This window comes from Corvus cornix, chromosome 12 (genome assembly GCF_000738735.6).
Source record: "Corvus cornix cornix isolate S_Up_H32 chromosome 12, ASM73873v5, whole genome shotgun sequence".
Taxonomy (NCBI): Eukaryota; Metazoa; Chordata; class Aves; order Passeriformes; family Corvidae; genus Corvus; species Corvus cornix.
Genome location: NC_046342.1, coordinates 1,657,910 through 1,680,987, shown reverse-complemented (window position 1 = coordinate 1,680,987; position 23,078 = coordinate 1,657,910). Strand labels below are relative to the sequence as shown.

At 44.0% G+C, this 23,078-nt stretch overlaps 1 protein-coding gene across 1 annotated transcript; it reads right to left on the bottom strand.

Moving 5' to 3' along the window:
• Positions 1-266: 266 nt before the first annotated feature.
• RAB43 (RAB43, member RAS oncogene family) lies at positions 267-15,208 on the bottom strand. Its single transcript, XM_039558995.1, has 3 exons — positions 14,942-15,208; positions 6,461-6,644; positions 267-5,608 (listed from the first exon to the last, which is right to left on the bottom strand). Exons 1-3 carry the CDS (start codon positions 15,149-15,151, stop codon positions 5,355-5,357), a joined length of 648 nt encoding a protein of 215 aa, XP_039414929.1. The 5' UTR covers positions 15,152-15,208; the 3' UTR covers positions 267-5,354.
• Between the last annotated feature and the right edge of the window lie 7,870 nt (positions 15,209-23,078).

The following is a 23,078-nucleotide window of genomic DNA, read 5'->3' as shown; positions in this document are numbered from 1 at the left end:
TTTAATCTCCCAGACAGCTCTGCTGGAGAGTTTACTAACTGGAAACAATAGAAAGTGCACGCATTTCTGGAAGTGAGGGACAGTTGGAAGGGTAAGAGGAAGTTAGTTCAGCACCATTTGTTTAATTAAGAGTACATTAGGTCATATCTTGTGTAAAAGTTGACCATACATCACTGTAGGATAGGATACATAATTTCTTAAAACTTGATTTTGTTTCTGATCATATACCACCACAAGGTACATGCACAAAATAACAACAAAAGGTATTAATTGCCAAATGTTTACTTTAATTAAACCTTTTTAATGATACACAGTACAATGTATCCACTACTTTGCTAAAATTCACGACAAAAGCAGGTTTCATGTTTAAAAATACTTTTCATAATAAATTCATAAATAGATGAAGGTAAAGTATAAAAAATTACCGTAGTATGCAAGCTTGCTCCCTTGTCTCCTCAAATTCCAAACCATTTAGTCAGTATCGTGATAAGAAAGTTTAAAAGCAAAACAGTTACTGATGATTAGAAATGTACAGCCTGCATCTCTCGAAGAAACCTTGAAAAGCAACAGATTTGTCCTAGAAAATGCAGAACCATTTTAACACTGTTATCATCCAAACCCCTCAAGTAATTTTGGAATGCAGTGTGAATGAATTCAATATGAATTAGAGATTTGTACCTTCCCCCCAACAGGTGTGTGTGAGCCAGACTGGCTGGGATGCTCCCTGCTCTCTGGAGTTGTGGGGTTTTTACCTGTCAGATCTCAGCGAGTGAGGCACAGAAGAGGGAAAAGCTGGCTGACAGCACAGAGCATATCTGACTATCAGAAATCATCTCTCCTTACAGACTTATAAAATAGAAATCTTTAAAAACAGTTACAAAGAACTAAAGTCACCTTCTGCTCAGTACATGCCTGCTTCTATTTCCTGTCTGGCAGGCAGGACAGGGGCTGGTGTCCCCCACTGGCTTGCCCTGTTTTGGGAATGGTTTGTGTGTGTCACACCATTCCAACACAACCCTATGGGGAATCCCTGATACTACACCACCAAACCCTATTAGCAAAGTTATTCTCCTCATCAGTATTATCACTCTCCCAAGAAAGCATTTATTTTGTCAAGTATCAAACTACTTTTCACACTTTATCTATTTTAGTATCATTTATAAAGGGAAAAATCTTACTTATGCACAGCATTGAAATAGGAAATGAACATGAAAAATGCAGAATAATCAGGATGCTCTGCCTTTCACATTAATGATTTTTTTTCCTCTGGTAACTATTTCCCTTCAGTGCAAAACCACTTCCATACAAGTTTTGTGCTTCATTTGCAATGGTACCGAGATGCTTTTGAAGACATTGGGAAGCATCTGTTTGCAGCTTTCATGTCTCTGAAAATCCAGCTCCCGGCTCACTTTTAAAAGTCTTGAAGTTTTCAAGACAAGTTTGCATGCCATGCCCAAAGGACAATCTGCCATATCCTGGTTTTCACATGAGATCCTCTAGGCACCCAAAACAAGCAATAGCTCCACTTGTGGTGAAGTTCTTGGAAATCTACCAGTATTAGCTAATAGGAAATCTGTCAGTGGTATTAGCTGGGCTTCATTTAGTTTTAGAATGTGTCATTAAAGAGACATTAGAAAAGCTTGCTTTCCGGTAAAGTGAGAGTAAGAAAATCATCAGGACTTCTCCTCTGTTCTTAGGACTTTTCTCAAAATTTTGTTTTGCAAAGCAAACGTCAGCAGGTTTCTGGGCTGACATTTATTTGGCTTTATATTTACATAATTACAGATATTTGTACAAGTTCCATCCGTGATGATGGACTGGATGAGAAACTGGAGATAAAACTAGCTTAAAGCAAAATCAATACAAAGGGTAACAAAGGCCAAGCTCCTGGGAACCACATTCTGCTGATGATTTCATTTCAGTATTTGCCTCTGCATTCCACTCCCAAGTGTCACAAGGCAGAGCTCAATGTCCCCTTCTGTGCTTTTGTAATATTTTTGCACACTTTGGCACTGCCAAAAATAAATGATAAATACTAATGCAAATACATGATCAGCCAAGGGGATCTGCTTAAAAGCAATTACTGCACCATGGCCTTGTTAATGTTCAACTGGCAGTGAACAGGTTTCTTGGCAAATGTTTATGCTGTGAACTCTGAACAAGCACTACTGAATTATTCACTCGATGTACATCAGTGCCCATTTGTACCCTGAGAGCTGAAAGTCAGGTTTTTACCCGTAAATCACAGGTTTATTGCTCCTCACTCTCTTCACCCAGGTATCCTTTTGGTTTCAATAGGATTAATGGAGTTAAACCAACAATCTTCCTAATGCCTGAATTCCACAGCTGTGTGTGAGTCACAGGTTTAATAAAGTCTTCAGCAGGGCAGTGAAAAGCTCCACATTTACTGTTTATTTCTGGTCAAGAAGCTCCCAGCCTAGTGAGAACTGTGCTACTGCCAGTGAACAAAGGCAGGGTTTGGTAATCAAAATAAACTTTAACTACTGACAGCCCAAGCACCATCACTCACATCTGCTGCTAACCTAAAAGATAAACCAGGTCTTTAGGCTATTGCTTTGTTCCCTTTTGTTCAGTCAGCAGGGCATGCAAACTTGTACTACACTTGTTACAACACAGAAGAGCCAAGAGTTAAAAGACAAAACTGATTTAAAGCCATAGTTCCAGTTTTCTGCAGCAAATGAAAACTAATTGGAATCGGTGCCTTCATTTAAAGTACAGCAAACAAATCACTGCTGCTGAATTGCACATTTTCTGACTGAAGCAGACTGACCTGCAGACAGAGCCTCACCCTTCAAGCCTAGTTTAAGAGGTACATCCAGGCAAATTGTAATGAAAAGTGTAGTGCCTGGTCTAATTCTACTTATTTACTAAACAAAACTCACAACTAAGCAAATGGATCAGTAACTCCTCAGTTCTCCATCTACTGTAAAAACACAATCATTCACTGGCTGCACTGGAAGCAGGATTTATGTTCATTTTGCTTCTTGTTCCAGTTTTAAGATGAGTTACTATGTAAACCATGGATTTCAGTCTGAGTAGTAGCAACACTGCTCTTAAACGCATGTGAATTCTTGTCAGCATTAAATAATTTGGCACTAATCCTGCAGGTAGAGGGAGGCTGAGCTCATCTGGGGGTCCCTGTTCAAGCAGAACCATGACCTCCACATGTAAACTGCCACGTGTCATGAGAGAAAGTCAAATGCTTGCAAATATTCTGTACCTTAAGGACCATCTCACCAGCAGGAAAAGCAGTCACCAGGACTGACTTTTAGCTTGGACTGTCTTCACAGTTTCTCCTGAGAGCAGAATATAGGGAATACACCAACAGCTCTGAGGTTTGGACAACTCTCATTTTCAGTGTCTAGCTGGACATTTACTGCCTGTTATCTCTGGATGTAGGAGAGCTGGGAATATCCTGGAAAACTATCCAAAACCACTACCAAGTACTGCAGCTCAGCCTGCCCTTCTGTAGAAAACATTAGAATTGTGAAAACTGTACTAGTTGAAAAATTTAAGGCCTTTTCATTCTCACAACTATAAAATTTGAAAGCTAACCCCTTAGGTAGAAGCAGACAGGCTACAAAGCATACATTATTCCTCAGTTATCTACCTCACAGTTTAAAAAAACAGAAAGAGCAGAGAATGGTTTAATATTTGCTACAGGAAGATGAATAGTATTAAAAAATTAGTATCCATTAGCCCTTTCCTAAATCTTCCTAATTTTTATGACACTGGATATGTTGGATGACTAAACTGGTGCAGCCCTAGTAGCAAAACAATTCAAGTCCTTTTTGATCTGGATTTTTCAAAGAGACGAGTGACTTCACTTTGAATGAGTGCTTTTTCAAAGTAAGCTCCTTCAAATTGCCAGGATTGCAGAAACCACTTGCCATCCCTGAACACATTTGCTTTATCTGCAGAGTTAGAGATATTGCTGCTCCTGCTCTCTTTGCAAATCCACTTTTGTAAGGTGCCTGAGAGTGTAAATGCAGAGGACTGCTGCCATCAGTACCTCAGCTGCATCTACAAGATACCCCACAGAGCTGCATCTGAAAGAACTGGATGGAGCTGGATTCTGAAATCTACTTTACTTAATGTAGACTTTTGATCAACTATGGAAGATTTTTCCTGCTGAATGTTTTCAAGAAATGAAAAGCAACAGATAACTTGTGATAGGGAGAGGGAAACATTTGGGTACAAAGCTGGGAGGGAATCACTCAAAAAGACACTTGTTTCTTACAACCAAGAAGTTGCAATGCAAGCAGTTCTCAGCTGTTCTGAGGTCTTCTTCCCCATTATATGCCCATGTAGTATTTAAAGAGGTGGTTTAAAAAACAAAACCAATTAAAAAAATCAAATCCACTTATTCCCCTTATGCACTCTGGTAACATAACATCAAATGGATGGCCAGAATGAACCCTGTGTTTGACCATTAGGCACATGGCAAGAGATCTTGGCTACAGTCAGTTCAAGGTTTCTCCAGTTTGTTTCCAGTAGTGCAGGTCTTGACTTGTGGAATGAAATGATGAGACCTGAGGGCAAAATCTCAGTGATACTTCCACCTGGAAAAAGGAGTTATCACTGTGCAAACAATAGCAAATGAAATGCATCCACCCTCTCCTCAAGGCTGTTTTAAATCACTGCCCTGGTCTAATCCTGCCTGACAGCAAATCCCGTGGTAGTGCTCAGGCTGGTTTTGCTTTCTGCTAAAATACTAACTTCAAATGATAACAAAACCTGAGAGAAGCTCCCCCCACCTGGGCCTGTCCCAGTAGTAACTAGCAATCCACATGGCCTAGGACAGGTGACTGCTATTTGGTCCTGTAATCAAAACCTTGGCTATTATGGCCCTTGAAATAGCTTTACCAAAGACACTGTCACTTTCTGGTCACTAGTGGAGTGCTGAGGATTTGAAGAGACACTATCAAGATTGCCTGTTCCAAAAGTGACCTCCTCTGCCAGCAGTCCCATGCTAAAAATGCTTACAGACCTTTGGGTTTGCATCAGTCTCTTCCCCAACCAAATGTCTTCCCACCCCAAAATACCAAGTTCAAAGTCATTTCCTCCGTTCTTGTAACTCATATGAAGGTTACAGAAAATAAAATGGTGGGGACAAATGTTGAGTAAGTTTCTCAGAGGGTTTGACTTTTAGGACTACCTCTCAAAAGTCCCTTTTTAAAAATAAGACACCAAAGCAAACAGGATTGTGTCTAACTTCTACAAAATTGCTGGTTTCACAGGAGGAGGAGGAGAATATGGCTACCATGCTACTCAGCATTAGGGTGAAGCACCATCTAAATTCCAGTAAAGTTAGGGGTATCACCTAGCTCTTATCAGCAACCACACCCCCAGCCTTCTACAAGGGCTTTGCTGTCAAGCCTGATGCTGTCAGTGTTCTTCTCACTGAACATGGGCCCTCCATGCCTCATCATGAGCTCCGTAGCCATCTTCACAAAGGCCTCCTCCACGTTGCTGGAGTCCTTGGCAGAGGTCTCTATGGCACAGATGATATTGTCATAGTGTTCAGCCAGGCTCTGAGCTTCTTCCAGCTGAACCTCTCTAAGGTCACTTAGGTCAGACTTGTTCCCTGGAAGAAAAGGAAACAACAGAGCAATTCACAATGGCTGTTTATGTCACAGGAGGTGCTTGGCAGGAGGTTCTGGGGCTGCCCAAGGAAGCTGCAGAATTCCCATTCTGTACATTCTCAAAATGTGACTGAAAAGGCCCTGACCAACCTGACCCTGGCCTTGCTCCGAGCAGGAGGTTGGACTGGATCATCTCCCCAGCCCTTTCCAACCTGTATTTCTGTATTACCCATAAAGAACAGAAAAAGTAACTGAGGAGTGGTGGCTGTAGACCCTAACAGAAGAGAATGGGCTAGAAATTAAAGTTAAAACCATTCCATGAAAACAGCAGCTGTCTGCTGGTTCCCAGGGAAATCTACAGTGGTACTGCTGTTGTATTAGCAGCTCTACAGGCCCCAAGAGCCACATCTGAGTCCAAAACACTTGGGCTGGAAAGCAGAACTTCTAGCAAAGAAGTGACAGACCCTGATTGCCCCAAAGTCCTTCCACAATTCCTTGTCTGCTGTAGCATGTGTGTGTTCCAACTCACCAAAACATATCCGTTTGCTATGATGGCGCTTCCCTGGGCCCTGGAAACCTAAAGATCTTTATACTGAAATACTCCACAGCAGCTGTGCCTCAGGACTGGGAAATCCTGGGCATGGCACTTCTCCACTAAGGGAGATGCAAAGGACTCGAAGCTGTCTACTTCTTAACAGAAGCCAACCAAAGCAGAACATTCCTGCTTTGGTGAACCAGCGCTTTTGGTAAGGCTTCCAGTCGGGTCCATTGCAGACACCTGAACTTCAACCCAAACCCAATCCCAAACCCAAAGCTGTGGCCATACTAAACAAGCACTGCCATTTCTAACTCACCGATCAGTAACTGCACTATGTTGGAGCCAGCATACTTCCTGACATCCTCGATCCAGCGAGGGATGGACAGGAAGGAGCCTCTCTTGCTGATGTCGTAGGCCAGGATGGCCCCGTTGGCGCTGCGATAGTAACTCTGCGTGATGGTCCGGAACCTCTCCTGGCCAGCCGTGTCCCAGATCTGCAGCTGAAGGAAAACAGCACAGAGTGAGACCAGGAGCAGCTCTCCTCAACCAAGAGAGAGGGTGTGATCCAAGAGCCTTGATCCAAAGCTCCTGTATATGCAGTACACTCCAGCACCGTGGTTATCTAGTCTTTTGTTCATGATCTAAGGAGGAGATTATATCCTTGAGAACCTGGATATAAACATATATATTTATACACATATATATGTAATCTGTGCTGAGAACTTGGCTGCTGCAAGTTTGTATCTCACTGGTTTCCTGCCAGCGAGCTCCTTCTGTGGCAGGTTTTGAGATCCTCCTGTGTGCCCAGCCCTCGCCCTTTGTCACCCTCTGCAGCAGAGCCAGTGGAACAAGATGCCAGCCTGCAGCCAAGGTCACCTGGTGTGTCACTGAAACTGCAGGTGGGTTTTCACTACCACATCACCTGTGGCACTGACGTGGCTTTGCCAGCTCTGCTCCAGGGGCAGGAACAAAGGGAGCAGGATGTGGCCACATAATCTGAGAGCACTGATTCTGTTTTAGAAGGAAATACGAGACAATTAAAAGAATACAGACAAAAGAGCATGTAAACAAAATGCCAGCAATCCCAGGTTTCAACAAAGTCAGTCAAGGATCTGGTAAGTCTAATCACCTGTCCTTTTCTGGGTGGTAAAATAGACATTACATCTGGGCAGGAAGAAGAAATGCTTGGCTCACATACTTTTGCCTAAATCCAGCAGCATAAGAATTCTGGGTTTGGTGTCAGAGTTTGAGTTCCCAGTACTAGATGTTCCAGAGGAAGAAACCAATAACTCAGAGCGGACAAACACAATATCCTGCTCATAGGGAATTTCTTTGTAAATCCTCTTGCTTTATAGGTTGTCTAATGTCCTGGAACACCATGCCTTATATTCCAGGATCTTTTAATCTAAACTACCATCCATTGTTCTCATCCTCCATATAAATCTCTAATCCTTTTTGAATCTTTCAAAGCTCTTGGCTTCAATATAAAGTCACAATGAACCTATAGAATTTAATTTCATACATTTATACTCTGTTGCACTTTCACTTCTCTGTCGCCAAATGATAAATGAGAGACCAGTGCCTGTCTTTTTGTGCCATTCCTTATGTTCTGCATCTCCACTGAAACAGGACACAAGCAAATCCTTCTGGTGTTTTTAATCCTCCCATAGTATGGACCTTTTATTTATGGTTTCCTCTCTCTCTGAACCTCCTTATTTTAAAGTGTTGTCAACAGCTTAATACAATGTGCCAGTGGTATTTTGCACCAAACAATATAGAATCATTTTCCCTGTTATTTCTTTTGCACATTAGTGTTTTGTTTGTATCTTCTGACTCCGCTGCATTTTTGAGCAGCAAATTTCACTTTGGGAAAGGCTGTGCTGATAAGATCTCATTTCCTGTGCTAAGCAAGCATTTAGATCCCAGATGATATACACACAGCTTAAAAGGAATCAATCCAATGAAAAAGTACTTCTCAGTCCTGGTAAGAGTTTTCTCAGAGAAGGGGAAAGGACTGTAATGGACTCAGAAAACCACAAAGCAATGATTATTAATGGAACAGATAATGGTTCAGAGCAGTCAACAGCAATTACCAGAGACAAGGAAATTCGAGGCAGGTTTATGGATGATCTCTGTACTTGAGTCTCCCACTAGACCTTTGTGTTTGTTACGTAGTTTTAAATCTCAATGCTTGATTAGGTCAAGTGCAAGAAAAGGCTAATGATGATTAGTCAGCTCTTAGGAAGGGCCTGAGGGATTCTGTGCATACAGACAAATAAGAAACGTTTTAATTAAAAAATAAAACTGTTTTCACTTACACTTTTCAAGTGGTGTAAATAAAAGTGCAGAGTGACTGAGCAAGCCTGTCCTGGGCCATGTGCTCTGTGGTGGATTTTGAGACCCCCTGTACCAATACATTCCAGAGAATCACAGAATCATTGAGGTTAGGACAGATTTTGGGAGGTGGCAAAGCCAACTGGCTGCTCAGAGTGGGCTCAGAACCTACTACTTCCAGAAAGAATTGCTCCATGGTTTTCCCAGGGACAAAAATGTGTCTGACCAGCCTGCAGCTCCCTGGATTTGTTGTGCTCTCTGAAGATGAGTACAACATTTGCCTTTCTTGGGTTCTTCCTAATTTCTACAGCCTCTCAGTACTGACAGAACAACCTCAAAATGTCATCAGCAGGATCTCAGAGCACTCCCCGACACGTTTTACTCAAACACTTGTGTCTGTGTTCGCAGCACTGAATGTACAACGTGGCTGAAGCCCTCAGTGTCCTGCTGGGAACAGCACAGGGCACAGGTCAGACCTTCTCAGGAGCTCAAGCAGGACTCTTCCTCCCAAAACACATCCTCCAGGTAAGCACTGGAAGCTCGTGTTCCCCTTCTTATCCCTCCTCCTGTGCAAGGACTCCGAGTCATTCAGCTTTTCACACCATCTCCAGTTTGTGGTGCTTTGCTACCATTACTGAGGCTCCAGTATGCGTTAGACCCTAAACAGAGACTTTTTTTGCAGACATGTGCACCAGCATGTACACACATTTGTCACTGCTCCATCACTTCTGGGGGCAGCAGGAGCCAGGGGAGTGCCCCCTGTTTCGGGCAAAGTCAGTTAATACTGCCATGGGTTAATGACTTGAGGAAGCCAAGCTATGACAATTCTGTCAGCAAGGACAAAGCAAGCAAATCCTGCACCAGATTACTTAACGTAAAGCAAGTTGTATTTCTAAAGGAAAAATACACCTGGTTTGCTTGACAGCATCTTTGGAAAATTCTAAGAAAAATATTTCCATATAACATGAATCAGTCTGACACATGGTTAAAAATATAATTGAAGAAATTACAAAAATACCACTTCTGATCCTAAGTAAATACTATTTCCTCCAGCCTGTGTACAGAGATAAATTTCACAGAATTCTACTGAAAAAGAACCATGACAACTATGTAAAAATACCAGTCACAACTATAACTTTAACCAACTATTGCATAGTAAAAGTTTTATATAGTATTTCTGTTAAACTATATTTACAAGCATATAAGCCTTGACAAGAAATAACAATTGAAAACTCTTTGGAAAAAAAACGTAGTCTTAGTATTTCTCCTTCCAAAGTCCCTCAGTGTAAGTTAAAAGTTAAATACCAAAAGGACTGTACTAGCCACGGGCTACTAAAAAAGATAAGCTCATGTATTCTTTTGTACAAGTGCAACATGTATGTTGTAAATGACACAAAGTTCTTAATTATTTATTTCCTTGATTTGAGTGCTTCAGCTTTGTAAATCACATGATGGTAGCCACGTCTGTCACTCAGTAACCTTTTAAAGCAGTTCCTGGTTTTCTAATTACTTTGGCACCTCCTTCGGTGGAAGAAAGAGAGAGAGAAGTCAGGATTGCTGGAGAATTGTGCTGAATTCATTTGAGATCATTCATTAAAAACACCTATGAAATCAGAGGTTGGTGGCAGGCCTGCAGGGGGACCACTGCTAGGAACAAGAGGCCAGGATAAAGAACAGGGAATAAACACTCATTGCTCAGGAGAAATATGACAGAACAGCCAAAGGGAACAAAGGCAAGGAGCCACCTCTCTTGAGATAATTGTTTCACTACTGAATACCCATTTCCTTACAAAAGCTGGTTATTTTGATCTGCTCTTAGCTTTGAATTTTTTGGACAGCCACGCTCTTCGTGGTGGCACATAAAGGGCAGTGAGAGACACCAGAAAAAAAACTGAAACAAGGAGTGTTTCAACAGGATGTAAGGAGGAAAACAGAAGGTGGTAAAATTCATGGAGGTTCTCTGGAAGATCATTCTGGGATGTCTGCTCAGAAGCAGATTTTGAACTACAGAAATAGACAAAATGTTGAAGATGGTGAGTGACAGGTTGGCCAAAGAGCACCGTCAGTGACCATTATCAAATGTGGCTTCTTCTTGCATTGATAAACACATTGTTTATCAAAGGTTAATGCTTAACAGATGGCCACAAGACACATTAAATAATTTCTCCCTCCCTTCCTTCCTACATAATTTATTAAGTACTTTCCTGCTTCTCCTAAAGTATCACAGGAGTTCGGGTATACTTTCGCTTGTGGAGCAGCATAAATAATGACTAAGTGCATCCTACAGCTGGCACCTTCCTTTACAAAAATGGAAATGCCACTTTTACAGCAATATAACAACCTCCATAAGATTTCCCAGTAGTGAAATCCTGGACCTAAAGACTATGCTAAATGAATCTTGACCAACTGTGTCTGAATCCTGTCATCTCAAAGGGCAAACAATAATATACACTTCTGTAGGCTGGCAAATCACAACACTTGCTCCTAAAAACATTTATTGAAACGGTCTTGCAACTTAATCCACGCAGTTTTTGCCAAAAGCAACATCTCTGTGGCAGGGTATTTCAACTTCAAGTGATATTCATACACAGACCAGTAGGGATAAACTGCTCCGTTCAAATGTTTCCCTACACCACTTTCAGAGAATGAGGAATCCCTCTTTGATGGGAATGCAGTATTCCCGTTTGCTCCAGGTTATGAGTGTCAAAGGAGTTGACAGAGAGCTACACTTTCCTCTGGATATCAAAGAATATTGCTTCCAATAGCTCTGCTTGTATTTGTGTAGCAATGTTATTAAACCCCCAGTCAGGAGACAAGAGAGTTAACAAGTCACAGCTTTGTATTACATGCAATTTGGCCAGATCATGACACATTATATTTTGGGCCATTCTGAAAGGAATACAGTTTGCAGCCATGAGGCCTGAATCAAAGCCAATAATCTTGATAACATATGGGCTGAAAAAGCTTGTAAACGAAGAAGTGCAACAGCACAGAAAGAAGTATTTGTTATAAAAGGAACGTGTTTTCAACTGTTCTTCTGCTACTTTCTGAACATTATACTGAGAGAGAAAAACTAAGGCATAGAGGAAAAAATACTTTATGTAAAACACTACAAAATGACAGCATAAAGTAGACATTAAAGACAATTAATCAGCTCACAGGAGGCAATTCATCGAAAGAAAAAGACTTTTGTTACTACTAACCATGATTTATGGACGTGGACTTAGGAATGTCCTTGCCTATCATTATGTAAAATCTTGGTTCCAGGACTTTATAAATATCTTTTCTTACAGTGACATAACAGTTATAAAACATCTTTGTTCTGTTTGCCAGTTTTTTTTCTATCACTCAAAGAACAAGTTATTATTTTATCAATAGGACTTTAATCACTATGCATTAAGTGATTAACACCACTTTTAAACACTTTTGAGTGATTAACAAGACCAACTTCTGGGCACTGCAGTCTGTACTCCAGGATTTAGCCAGCTAAGAAGGATGTCTTTTAGAGGAAGCAGTATGCCACAACTTCAACCAGCTAAACAGCGTATGCTAGAACATTTCTTTAAATGTACACAGACTGCAGACATTTCACAAAGCTGATGGGGAAATTCTGGATATATGCTGGCCAGAACTGGCCTTTGTGATGAAAATCAAGGTGGTCACCAGAGGTACTTTGAGGTTCCACTGGACCCCAGGGTGTGAGATCTGCCAAAGCCCTGCCTGGCTCCATGGCAGCAGCAGTTCAGCTCCAACATCTCCAACAGCCCATGGCCCTTGCATATCCCCCTGGACAATGCATCCCACTGCAGCTGGAGATCTTGAGCAGAAGTCTGGATGGCACAGCCAGGAATACACACTCTTCCTCCCTGGAAGTGGTAAATCCCTGCAAGTCAGGGTGAGCACACTCTGGGGAACCTTTCGAACCAGCAAACTGCTTTATTTCTGAAGAGAAAGCTTCAGTTGTCAGGACTGTCCAGAACAGCTCCTTTCTCCAGCACTAATATCTCTGTAAGTTTAGTCATCTTCAGTAGCTGATGAAGCAGCAGTGTATGGAATACCACGTGAGATGCCTGGAAGAATACAGCTTCAAGGTGCAAGGAAAACCACAAGTTTCATAAATAATTTAAGAAAAAAAAGTTATTTGCAGAACCTTAACCGTCAGAATTCCAACATGCATTTTTTCCCTTATCCAAAAACACACATCAAAAGAAAGTGAGACCTAAAATCCTTGGGCTCCAAATGTTTCAGCAGCATTATGTAACTGGAACGGGAACATCTGAAGTCTGAAGCAGAAAGGGGCACTAACACATTTAACCTTAAACTGTTTGTTTCAATCTCAAAATAAGTGGTGTTGGGTTGCAGCACTACCCTCAGCCAGACTAAAAATGAAGCTTAGGCCACTGGGGATGTGGAACAAATAGTGTCCAAGAGCTCCTTGGTTCTTTTTTTGGTAGACACTTTGTTTTGAAGAAACTTCTGAAGATGAGCTTCTAAAACGTTATAAAAACAGGAATTTTCTCATTTCTGCACCACTTGCTAAATAGAAAACAATAGTGTCTTGAGTAGCATAAACCCCTAATGAAATCAAAGCAGCAGACAATTACCTGGCCTGCTTTTGTAAGGCAAGTAGTGCACGTAGTGTGTGTAAGGGAGCTCAAAAAAGTGAAAGAAAATGCTTCCTTATTTCCTGTTTCCAGTAGCAGGCTGAGCAAACCTAACCCAGATTAGATGGATTGCTCTGAAATCTCTTTAGATTTAGTCTAATTTAGTCTGATTTAGACTTCACACATACCCCACACCTTACAGACCAAACAAAAAAAAACCTCCAAGCAAAAGTTTTCATATTCAAGCTGTGTCCCTGACTCAGCAGCTGACAAAAGTATCTGTAAGGTAAATCAGCAACAATGTTGGATTAATTTCCCTAAAGTAATGCTCAAAATACTCTTCTTCAGCATGTGCATTCCTAATTTTCTTCTAAGTGGAAGTACAGAACAACCCAAAGAAAAAGAAAGCTTCAAGACCTTGCATTTTCTTACTTGTTCTTCATGAAGTACTGAGAAACAACGCACGGGTTTTGTTACAGACTGCCTCCTGCTCCAGGGATATTCGGGTGTGAGTACTGGCAATATGAAAAAGCACACCTAGGAAGTTGGGCTGATTTCCTGGGGTACTCCTCCCCTGCTCCTCAAGTCCCTGGCTGAGACCCCTGGCACCAGGAACAGACACGTTTGTCACTTTCTATGTGCGCGGCATTTAAATGGAGGCGGGTTTCGACCTTAAAGGAGAACCCCCACTCCTCACTTGCCAGAAAGTGTGGAAGAGGCACTGACAGCTCAAACAGAAAACCCGAGTTTCCTTTTCAGCTCCTCAGCCCCAGCCAGACGCGATAGGAGAAGGTGTGATACTACCAAGAAAATAAACACTGTTGCTAGGTGTGGAACCGCTCATCCCTCTCTTTTCCTAAGAAATGTGAGCCTTCATTTCTTCCATTTTCTGCAACTTTCTCACCTTAATATTATGCCCACCAAAGTTCATTCATAAGAAAAAAAACAACAGAGGACTTTGACACCTACTTTGGTAAACACAGGCCAAAACTTAACTGCAATTGCTGTATTTGTGTGTCACCAAGAGCTTTACAATTCCGTCATCTTTCTCCAGGCAGTGACTGGATTAAGTGCTCTTTAGTCTCACTGTGGGTAAGGATAGTTGTACGACCCTGTCCTGGAGGGGCTGGTGATGGGATTTATCCCCGCAGCCCCTTATAAACCGCATGTTTAAATGCTTTAAACATTTTCTCCCCACAGTTTACTTGCACTTCTGTGCTCAGAGGGTGAGCACAGTTGCAGGGAATCTGTGCCACTGCGAATCTGAGCAAACATCCACTGGGTACATGTCCTAGACTCTTTCTAACCCCGACAGTCAGCTGATTCCCTCCAGCATAAGAAAAGCAGATGTCAAATTTAGAGTTCACTGGTTCTATAAAGAAGAACTGTAAAAACAGCACTTCCTGTGACACCCTGTAAACAGTGTCTTAAGATAATAACATGCCTAATTTAAGAACCTTCTCTCAATCTGCCAGCTCCACATCCCTTTCTGGAAACGCGACAGCCCAGCTGAGCTTTCTTCTGGCTTGTAAACAGACCACGGCCAGAAGCCTGAGGAAAGAGGGGTGCTGCTGCTGCTGCTGCTGCTGCAGCGCAAGGCAGGCTCAGCGTGTCCCCGGGCGCGTTTGCAGCGGGCTTTTGGCGGATCCGGCTACGCAGCCGCTCCCGCCGCAGCCAGCCCGGCGATGGATGCGCTCGGTCCCTCCCGGCCCGTTCGGGGAGCGGCTCCGGGCAGCCGGGTCTCCGCCCGGGGCACCCCGGGGCACCGCGCCGGCCGCCGGCCCTCGCTGCGAGCGCGGCTCGGAGCGCCGGGGCCGGGCCGGAGCGAGCCCCGCCGGGCCCGGGGCCGCGCCGCTCACCTTCACCCGCTTGCCCTGGATCTCCAGGCTCTTCATGGTGAAGTCCACGCCGATGGTGCTGCCCTGGCGCTCGGCGAAGGCCCCGGTCTTGAAGCGCTGCACCAGGCAGGTCTTGCCCACGCTGGCGTCCCCGATCAGCACCAGCTTGAAGAGGAAGTCGTAGCTCTCCTCGGGGTCGGGGCCGGCGCCCAGCGCGGCCACTCCGGGCATGGCGGGGTGTGCTCCGGCCTCCGCCCGCGGCCGAGGGCAGCCGGCTCTGCGCAGCGCCCGCCGCCCGGCACCGCGCCGGGCCCGCCCCGCTCCGCCCCGCACCGCCCCGGTACCGCCCCGGCACCGCCCCGGCACCGCCCCGGGCCGGGCTCGGCGGGTCCGAGCGGGGATCGACTGCCCAGGGCACCCCCGGCCCGGCGGCACCGAGCGGGGATCGGTCACTGCCCGGGGCACCCCCGGCCCGGCGGCACCGAGCGGGGATCGGTCACTGCCCGGGGCACCCCCGGCCCGGCGGCACCGAGCGGGGATCGGTCACTGCCCGGGGCACCCCCGGCCCGGCGGCACCGAGCGGGGATCGGTCACTGCCCGGGGCACCCCCGGCCCGGCGGGTCTGAGCGGGGATCGGTCACTGCCCGGGACCGGCGGGTCTGAGCGGGGATCGGTCACCGCCCGGGGCACCCCCGGCCCGGCGGCAGGTCCCCCGTGCCCGCGGGGTCTGTGCGGGTCGCGGTCCAACCAGCACAAGGCATCGTGTGTGGGCAAAGAAGCGGTAGCGGTTCTGGCGGTGATGGTGAGCCATTGATCGCCGAGGACCTGCACATGCCAGTGTTCGTCCGCATCCTTGCTGGAGTGACGGATTTTTGCATTGTGTTTTCCTGGGTTTGTGTGTTCCCTTTACAGAAATAAACAGGTGCAGTTGCCATTCAGCCTTCCGGGAAGTGCAGCTGACTTGCCTTGCTGGCTTTTCGTTTTCGGGTCTGAGCTGGGTGTGGTTTGTTTCCATAGGCACAGGCCAAGGCTCAGGGCTATGGTTTTTCACCCTTGCAAGGTCCTGTGCTGCTGAGAGACGGCTTTAGAGCTGTTAACATCCTGCTACGTGTCTGACATATGCACGTGTATGTGTGTGACTGCGTTACACCACAGACTGGTTCTATGTGTTAAGGGTGTCTCAAGAGTCCAGAATTATTTGTGTTTTAACTGCTATCTACAAAGCCAAGTGCTCGTTAACAGGTACTCTCCCTTAGGTTACACGGTAAATCAAGATGCTAATAAAAAGAAGCTTTACTAATTAAATATGTTGTCAGAGCACATTTTGTTACTCTGTTATTTTTACCAAAGATTTGGTAAATTTTGCTAAATTCCATCCTCATCGTTTCAGGTTATAAAACTGTGAAATGAAACTGTTTTATGGCAAAGAGTGAGAGTTAAATTGTCCCGTAGGTAGTTGTGCAGGAGGAGAGCAACCTGATTATCTTTGAGCCAGCACAGCCAACTAGGCCAGCTTGGCTTGAATTGCCTCTGAAATCAATCTATTTTTGGGTGGCTCCATGATTATTCCTTTTCAAGTCTGAATATATATTTTGGTCATCCATGGTAACCTTCCAGCCAAGGGCAGAGGTTTAAGTAGTCCATCAGGCTGGACCAAAGGCCTTCTGTTCCTGGTAGCCTGCAACTCTGAATTAAGCCACTGAATCCTCAGATATTGATCAGCCAGGAAAGAAAAGCTGTTAAAGAGGAAATAAGACATCACTGTCTGTATGCTTTCATGCTAATTATATTTTCAGAGCTGAGAAAAACACTTCAGGAAATTTAGGTTAGTTAGGAGGAAGCAGTGCTAGAGATGTCAGCTTTTAATATTTATAATTCATTGCATCACCTCATTTTAATGGAAAACTAAAGGTGCTACTTCTATGAAGATAATTATAAATCAGGTATTTCATTATTCTTGCTAGAAATCATTGCAAACATTTTTCTATGAGCTATTGTTGTTGCTGCTTTTCATCATGAGCCTTTAACTGCTTTCAAAATAAAGAATTCCCCAAACAAAACCTGCAAATTGTCACATTATACTGTTAGGCTTCTGTGAGGGATCTGTGATGAGTTCTCTCACGTCGTGAAAGCTCTAAGTAGTGGTTTGAGTGTTGAAATACTTGGTTTTCTTTGATTAATCCCCAGGCTCCACCAGGGTTAACACCTGTTTCATGCAAAGATCAGGAAAAACAAAATGGGTTTGAGTGAATTCCAGTTTGTATCTGGCTGTATTTGAGAGTTTGGCTTGATTCATCAGAGAAGAGTAGAGAGTGCTAGAAGCACTCTGGAGTAGTCTCTCTTTTAGTACTGCTCTAGTAGTACCTAGAAAACAGCACTAAAACCTGGTAGAAAACCCCCTAAACGGGCCTTAGTCACAGTTTCCTTTCCTCTCAGTTCAATAGGGGAAGTGAAATTTCAACTGCACCAAATGGGTTGGGCTGCAGAGCCCTGGGTGCAGGTTGTTGGCAATTTCCACACTGGATTTTGGGGCAGGTGGGACTGGATTGTGTTTCAAAGCAGCTGCTGAAGACTTGATGTTAAAAAGGCAATTAATTAAGTTCTGACTTTCTAAATAAGTTTCTGCAGTGGTCTCATATGAAAGGGACAAAACACAAGGAAGATCCTAAAATCTGTTCCCCGCTCTGCTGCAGCACTGTTTGAAGGAGCCGAGGGCAGGCGTTCTAAGTCAGTTCTGTAACTCTCTGAGGACACAGTACATTTATTGAACCCTCTGCAGCAGCAAGCATTTGTTCCCAGTAACTTCCAGTGGGAATGTAGAACAATCACCAAAACTGTTCATGAAAACCAAGATGACTTGAGTTATGGCCTGGCTTGCACATTGTTTGTACTGTGTTCCAAGATAAAATTTTCCAGCAAATTTCAACATTTTGTCCCTGTATTTACAATGCAGGCATGTTATTTGATGTGGTAATGCTCTTTATGTGGTACAGCCTTTCCCTGGGTAGGTTTTGGTTAAGAGAGACAACATTTTGTCCTCTCTGTGGATGGGGCGTGGACCTTTTAACTCACAAAGGCTGACACAAATGGATGGGTGTTCTGAAGCCTGTCACCAGTGAACAGATGTTCCTGCTGTACAGGAACACAGCAATTCCTGCTGGCAGCCTCTCTTTCCCATGTCTGTGTTCTGTGTGAGCAGGAACTGGGGGGCAGCACGTGGATGGAGATGCTCTTTGAGGTAATGGTGAGAATTGTGTTTAAATGTGAACAATAGGTTTTTCCTGGAGAGCCTTGTGTGCTCCTTTCCACTCAACCCTTTGTCCTTCAGAGCTGCAGTGGTCCCAGCACTTGGAAGACCCCTGGAATCTCAGAAAGTGGTGCCACTTGGACCTACTCTAGCAGAAATGTTGCCTCTGCCTGGTGTTCTGTTGCTGTAGTAGCACAAGAGGCAGCAGAACTGTCAAGCTATAAGGAAATTGCTGACAAATAAATGGGGAAAAAATCAGAGCCCAGAACTTCTCCAACCGAGGATTTGTGCTGAGTACTTCTCCTTGTAAGCCAGCAGAGTCTACCCTTGCTATGGGAAAATTGAAAATGTGTCCCTCGTGGTGACCCCTAGCAATGAAACAGCTTCTGTTCTGCAGTTGTTCAGCAAAGTGTGTGACTTTGTCATGTGTGACGTGCTCCTTACCCTGCGCGGGTGTCGGGTTTGTTATCAGCCAAGTTTCAGAACAAGCTGGGAATAAAATAAAAGTTGTAATTGTATTCATGAAGTTTTCCAAGTTGCGCATTTTGAGTGTTAGAAGCCATAAGCTCTTTGCAGCTCCTTTCAGATTACTCAGTTGTGGAGAGTGGCCTCTTTGTCATTTGAAATACTATATTCATATACAGAGCTTAATCATCTTCTGAATGAATGCAATGCAAATCCTCCTCTGCTTGGCTTCTAAGGGCTTTTATCAATCTTAGTCACCCATCCTTTTTCCTTGTCTGTGCTCTGTAGAGGGTGAAAGGCAGTCGTTGCACGGGTTTTATCTCACAGACTGTGAGGACACACACACCACTTCAGAGCCATGCCAGTTACAGAACTGATTTCTTAAACACAGCTGATAATCAGTCTCAAACACTGAAGAGTGGCTGATGAAACTAAACCCAATGGCCAATCCTCACAGCCAATCCCCTTGTTTTGGGTATCTGTGCAGTTCCCTGAGCTCCTTGGTGACCTGCATCACCTTGGTTGGAGCTGCACCTTCATGAGTGCAGGGGCAGGGAATAAGTGGATTTGGTTTCATTATTTTGTTTTACTTAATATATATATTTTTATTTTATTTTATTTTATTTTATTGCACTTTGATAGGATGAAGCCATAGTACAAAGTTGTTAGTCTAATTTGAATTTACATGGAAGTTCATCATCACTTTAGGAGAACAGAAAAAATAAAACTTCTGTCAAGTTTCAAAATAAATATTGAACTGTGACTTCAGGAGTTGTAGCAGCAGAAAATTCCAGGCATGTCTAAAAATGATTAATCCCAGTGAAGAAAGCAAATGAAGGTTGTATTGCCCAGTGTCCAGAATTATAATAACCCCAAGTTTCTGTCAATAGAAAGCAATTTATGTCTTGCACCTTCTGACACTTCAGGACAGAAAACCTGTACGGAGACTCTGGAAGGAGCTGGCAGTATTTGGCAGCTTGTCTGGAAAATCTCTCTACCACAGCCCAATACTGAGCTCTTGGAAAGGGTGACAAATTCAGGGAACTTCTGTCCCTTTTGGGTTTTAGCAGCCACTAGGTGCCAATGTTGGTCCAGTTTCAGAGCAGTCGGACAAAGCAGTGACTGGAGGCAAAGGAATCCCTTCGGGGCTCGGAGTTTTTGCTGAGCACAGTTTGTGTCCTTGCACGGACTGAGGCTGCCCCTTTCCTTCAGGCTGTAACTGCTGCTGGTTTAGTTTTAGCCTTTCCATAATTCAGCTGTTGATAAGTGCATCTGAAAATTAAATTAGTGGGTTTTGCAGTGTCCTTGCAAACTCAGGGAAGTCAAAAATACCCTCACTTCCAAGTGCTCTGCTGTCTTGAGGGCAACCTTTGGTGGTGTGGCCATTGCCACGGCATTCCTCTGCTTTGCGCTGATGGGAGAGGGTTGCAAAGGTCGAGCTTATTTGGATGTCTCAGGTTCCATAGTCCTTCTCCGTGGCCATAAGAGGCAATCTATGAATCCTTGTCATGAAATAAATTATTAGTTAAGAGGTAAAACCTTTTTGACCCCTGAAGAGGAGACAAGAGAAATGACTCAGGGAGAAAAGGGAGGCTGCAATCCGTCCCTGCCGACACTCCCTTCCCTAGAGATCAAGGTCATTTAAGAAAGGCCTTCATTTGAATTTTTTCCCCTTGGACTAAGATGAATGTTCTGTATTTCTGTAGCCCTATTCCTTGATATTATTCTGAGGGAAGAGGTTTCAATTCACTTTTCCCAGGGAATGTCTTGATGCAAAGCAGCACTATTCAGTTTTAATAACTGTAGATTGTTAGAGAACTCGATGCTCGCTGGTCGAACAAGCCAAGCCAAATGAAATCTGAACAAACTCCTGTCAGGCACATCCCATTTCTTTCACCCAAAATGAAGATGCCAGCTCAGCCAGTAGCTGTGCACCTGCTGCAGTGACATCAGTGGGATAAACATTGGGAAGTGCTCTGGGGAAGGCACTCGGAGTCAGGAGCAAGTTACCCCTGGGCAGGAGCTCAGTATAAATAGCAGCCATGTGGCCATTATGCAACTGGAGCAATTTGTTGTCACCCCCCCTTTATTGAGTGTAATCTAAATTTCATTGGAGTCAATGTAATGGCAAAATATTTACATGGGTTCTAGCAACAGAGCCACAGCACTGTGGGAAATTGCTTTGTGCTCTGGAGAGAAAAGGCATTGAGATAAACTGCATTGCTGAGATAAACTTAGCTTTACTAAGCACTACAGGAAACTTAGCACCACCAAAGGAGCCATTAGGTAGGAATTGTTAATATTTCAGTGCAGGCATTTCACCTCTTGGCAGTGAAAGTAAAACCATGTAATTCAGGTATAAATCATGACATGCAGGTGTGTGGACCTTAAGAATCCAGGAACAACAGCAGTTTTGTGAAAGCCTCGAATTCTATTTTAATAATTCCCCAAAGAGTGCACTTAAACATAAGCCAGCATGAGAATGGATGTGTATTGGCTAATTGATTTAGAATACAAGAGTGGCAGCTCAGACCAGCCTATTTCACTGCATTCTGCATGTATTTTGTACATTGAATTAGTGTTTAGTTCTTACAGTTTATGTTTACTAGTTCAAAAATGGAAGAAACTTCCTGTTCATCTGAGGGAATCCCTATTTTTTTTCTAGTCCTATTAGGCTAGGAATATCCTTGGTCTTCTGCTGTTTGAAACTTTGTCTTGGGTGTGTTTTTCTCTTTTTTATTGGATGAGTCACTCTGGTAGCTATTAATGCAGTTCCATAGCTGGGCAGTGCACGCAGAAGGTGTGCAGCTAAAATGGAAAATGACTGTCATTATGTGACACGTCTGATGACGTAGCTGAGGTTTAACTGAACAGAAAGAAATATTTTACTTTGAATTAGTCATTTTCTGCATAGTTAAATACTTTGAAAGCGAGCACTAAATCTGAATCCTTAAATGCACAGCTGCTTAGCCAAATGATAAATACAGAACAAGCTCGTTACCTTTGCAATGTATTTTGTTCCTGAGAGCAAAGCTGTGCTTAGTCTCTAGTACGAATTTAGTGTGAATTAATTTAAATGGGTTGCTGAGCACACCTTAGGACAGGTTTACAGTCAAAATCCTGCCAGGTTAGATATGAATGTGAGCTCATGGAGATGTGTAAATTCAGAACTACTTCCTACACTTACGCATAAAAGAGGACTGTCAGAACAGGAAAATGCCATGCATCCACCTCCTGGAGCTGCCCAGAGCTCCTGGGAAGGGCTGGGCTGCTTCTCAAAGCGTGTGAGAGACTCCAGGGTGAAACAAAATGCTGGTTTCTGATTGCTTCCTCTTTGCTTTGGAGGGGGGGAAAAAAACTGTTGAGTACATTTAGATCTCATTCATCATTTAACCTTCACCTGCAGGATGTGGGATTTGAAACACATGAGAAATGTATGTTCTTTAAATACCAACATCCTTAGAACCTGGGGCGGGGTGGAAATCAAGCAAATTCAGTGAATCCACACCAGTGGTAGGTATTTTTTAGTGAAAATATTGCAGTTTTACTCAGAATAAGCATCTCCTCTAAAATAACTTAAATCCCAGACATGCATTTGTGCTTCTTTTTTGCAAGCAGATGCTGCTGCCAAGGCAGGAGGGCTCGAGCTGGCTCCATTCCCCAAGCCATGTCACTTCCTACACCATCCAGGTGTCCAGCCCTCCCTGGCAGCAGCACTCGGATTGCAGCTGCTGGCAGTTGCCACTGCTCTGCGCGTGGCAGGCAGGTATTTTACATTAAAAATAAAAATCTTTTAAAAAAGCAGGCATATCAGGTGTCCATGGCAATGCCACTGTTTTTCCCTGCTTAGCTCTACCCTTGGCATCCCTTGGGCAGCTCCTCCCCAGCTTCCAGTGACCTCAGCTGCCCGAGAGCAAGTGTGCTGTTGTTTTCTTTCTGGATTTGAGAATTCTTCTGTCTTGTAAATGAGCAGAAGTGCTTTAATTCTGTCTAGTTCTGGTGCAGCAAACAGTGTTTGTAGCTGACCTCAGCAGTCAGCCCCAGAGTGGCTGCACCCAGAGGAATGACATCAGTGGTGCAGAGCCAAACAGTTCGCCTCCACAAGGCAGAGCCACTTTTACTGGGCAGAGCTGAGCTGTTTTATTCAGCCTGCTCCGAGCTGAGACAGGGTGATCCTTAGGGAATGAGCTGCCTTGTGTTTCACAGAGCTCCAGAGCTGACTGTTAGCACACTGCTCACAATAATCACATTCTGTTGGGATGGTGGCCCTTTAGCACAGAGGAGATCAGCACTGTGTGATGATGAAGCCCTGCAAACTGCTCTGGTGCATGAGCTCAAAGAGCAGGCCTGGAATAAACTCTAACCAAACCCTGGCAGAAAGCAGGCAGGAAGCTGAACAGAAGTCATTCAGCTTGAGCAATGCTGTTAGCTACAGTGTCCACAAAA

Excerpts from the sequence above, each read along its gene's own strand:
- RAB43 (XM_039558995.1), bottom strand. The coding sequence starts at position 15,151 with ATGCCCGGAGTGGCCGCGCTGGGCGCCGGCCCCGACCCCGAGGAGAGC. Across the intron at positions 6,645-14,941 it reads TCCAGGGCAAGCGGGTGAAG|CTGCAGATCTGGGACACGGC; the intron begins GTGAGCGGCGCG and ends GTTTTCCTTCAG. Across the intron at positions 5,609-6,460 it reads CATAGTGCAGTTACTGATCG|GGAACAAGTCTGACCTAAGT; the intron begins GTGAGTTAGAAA and ends CTTTTCTTCCAG.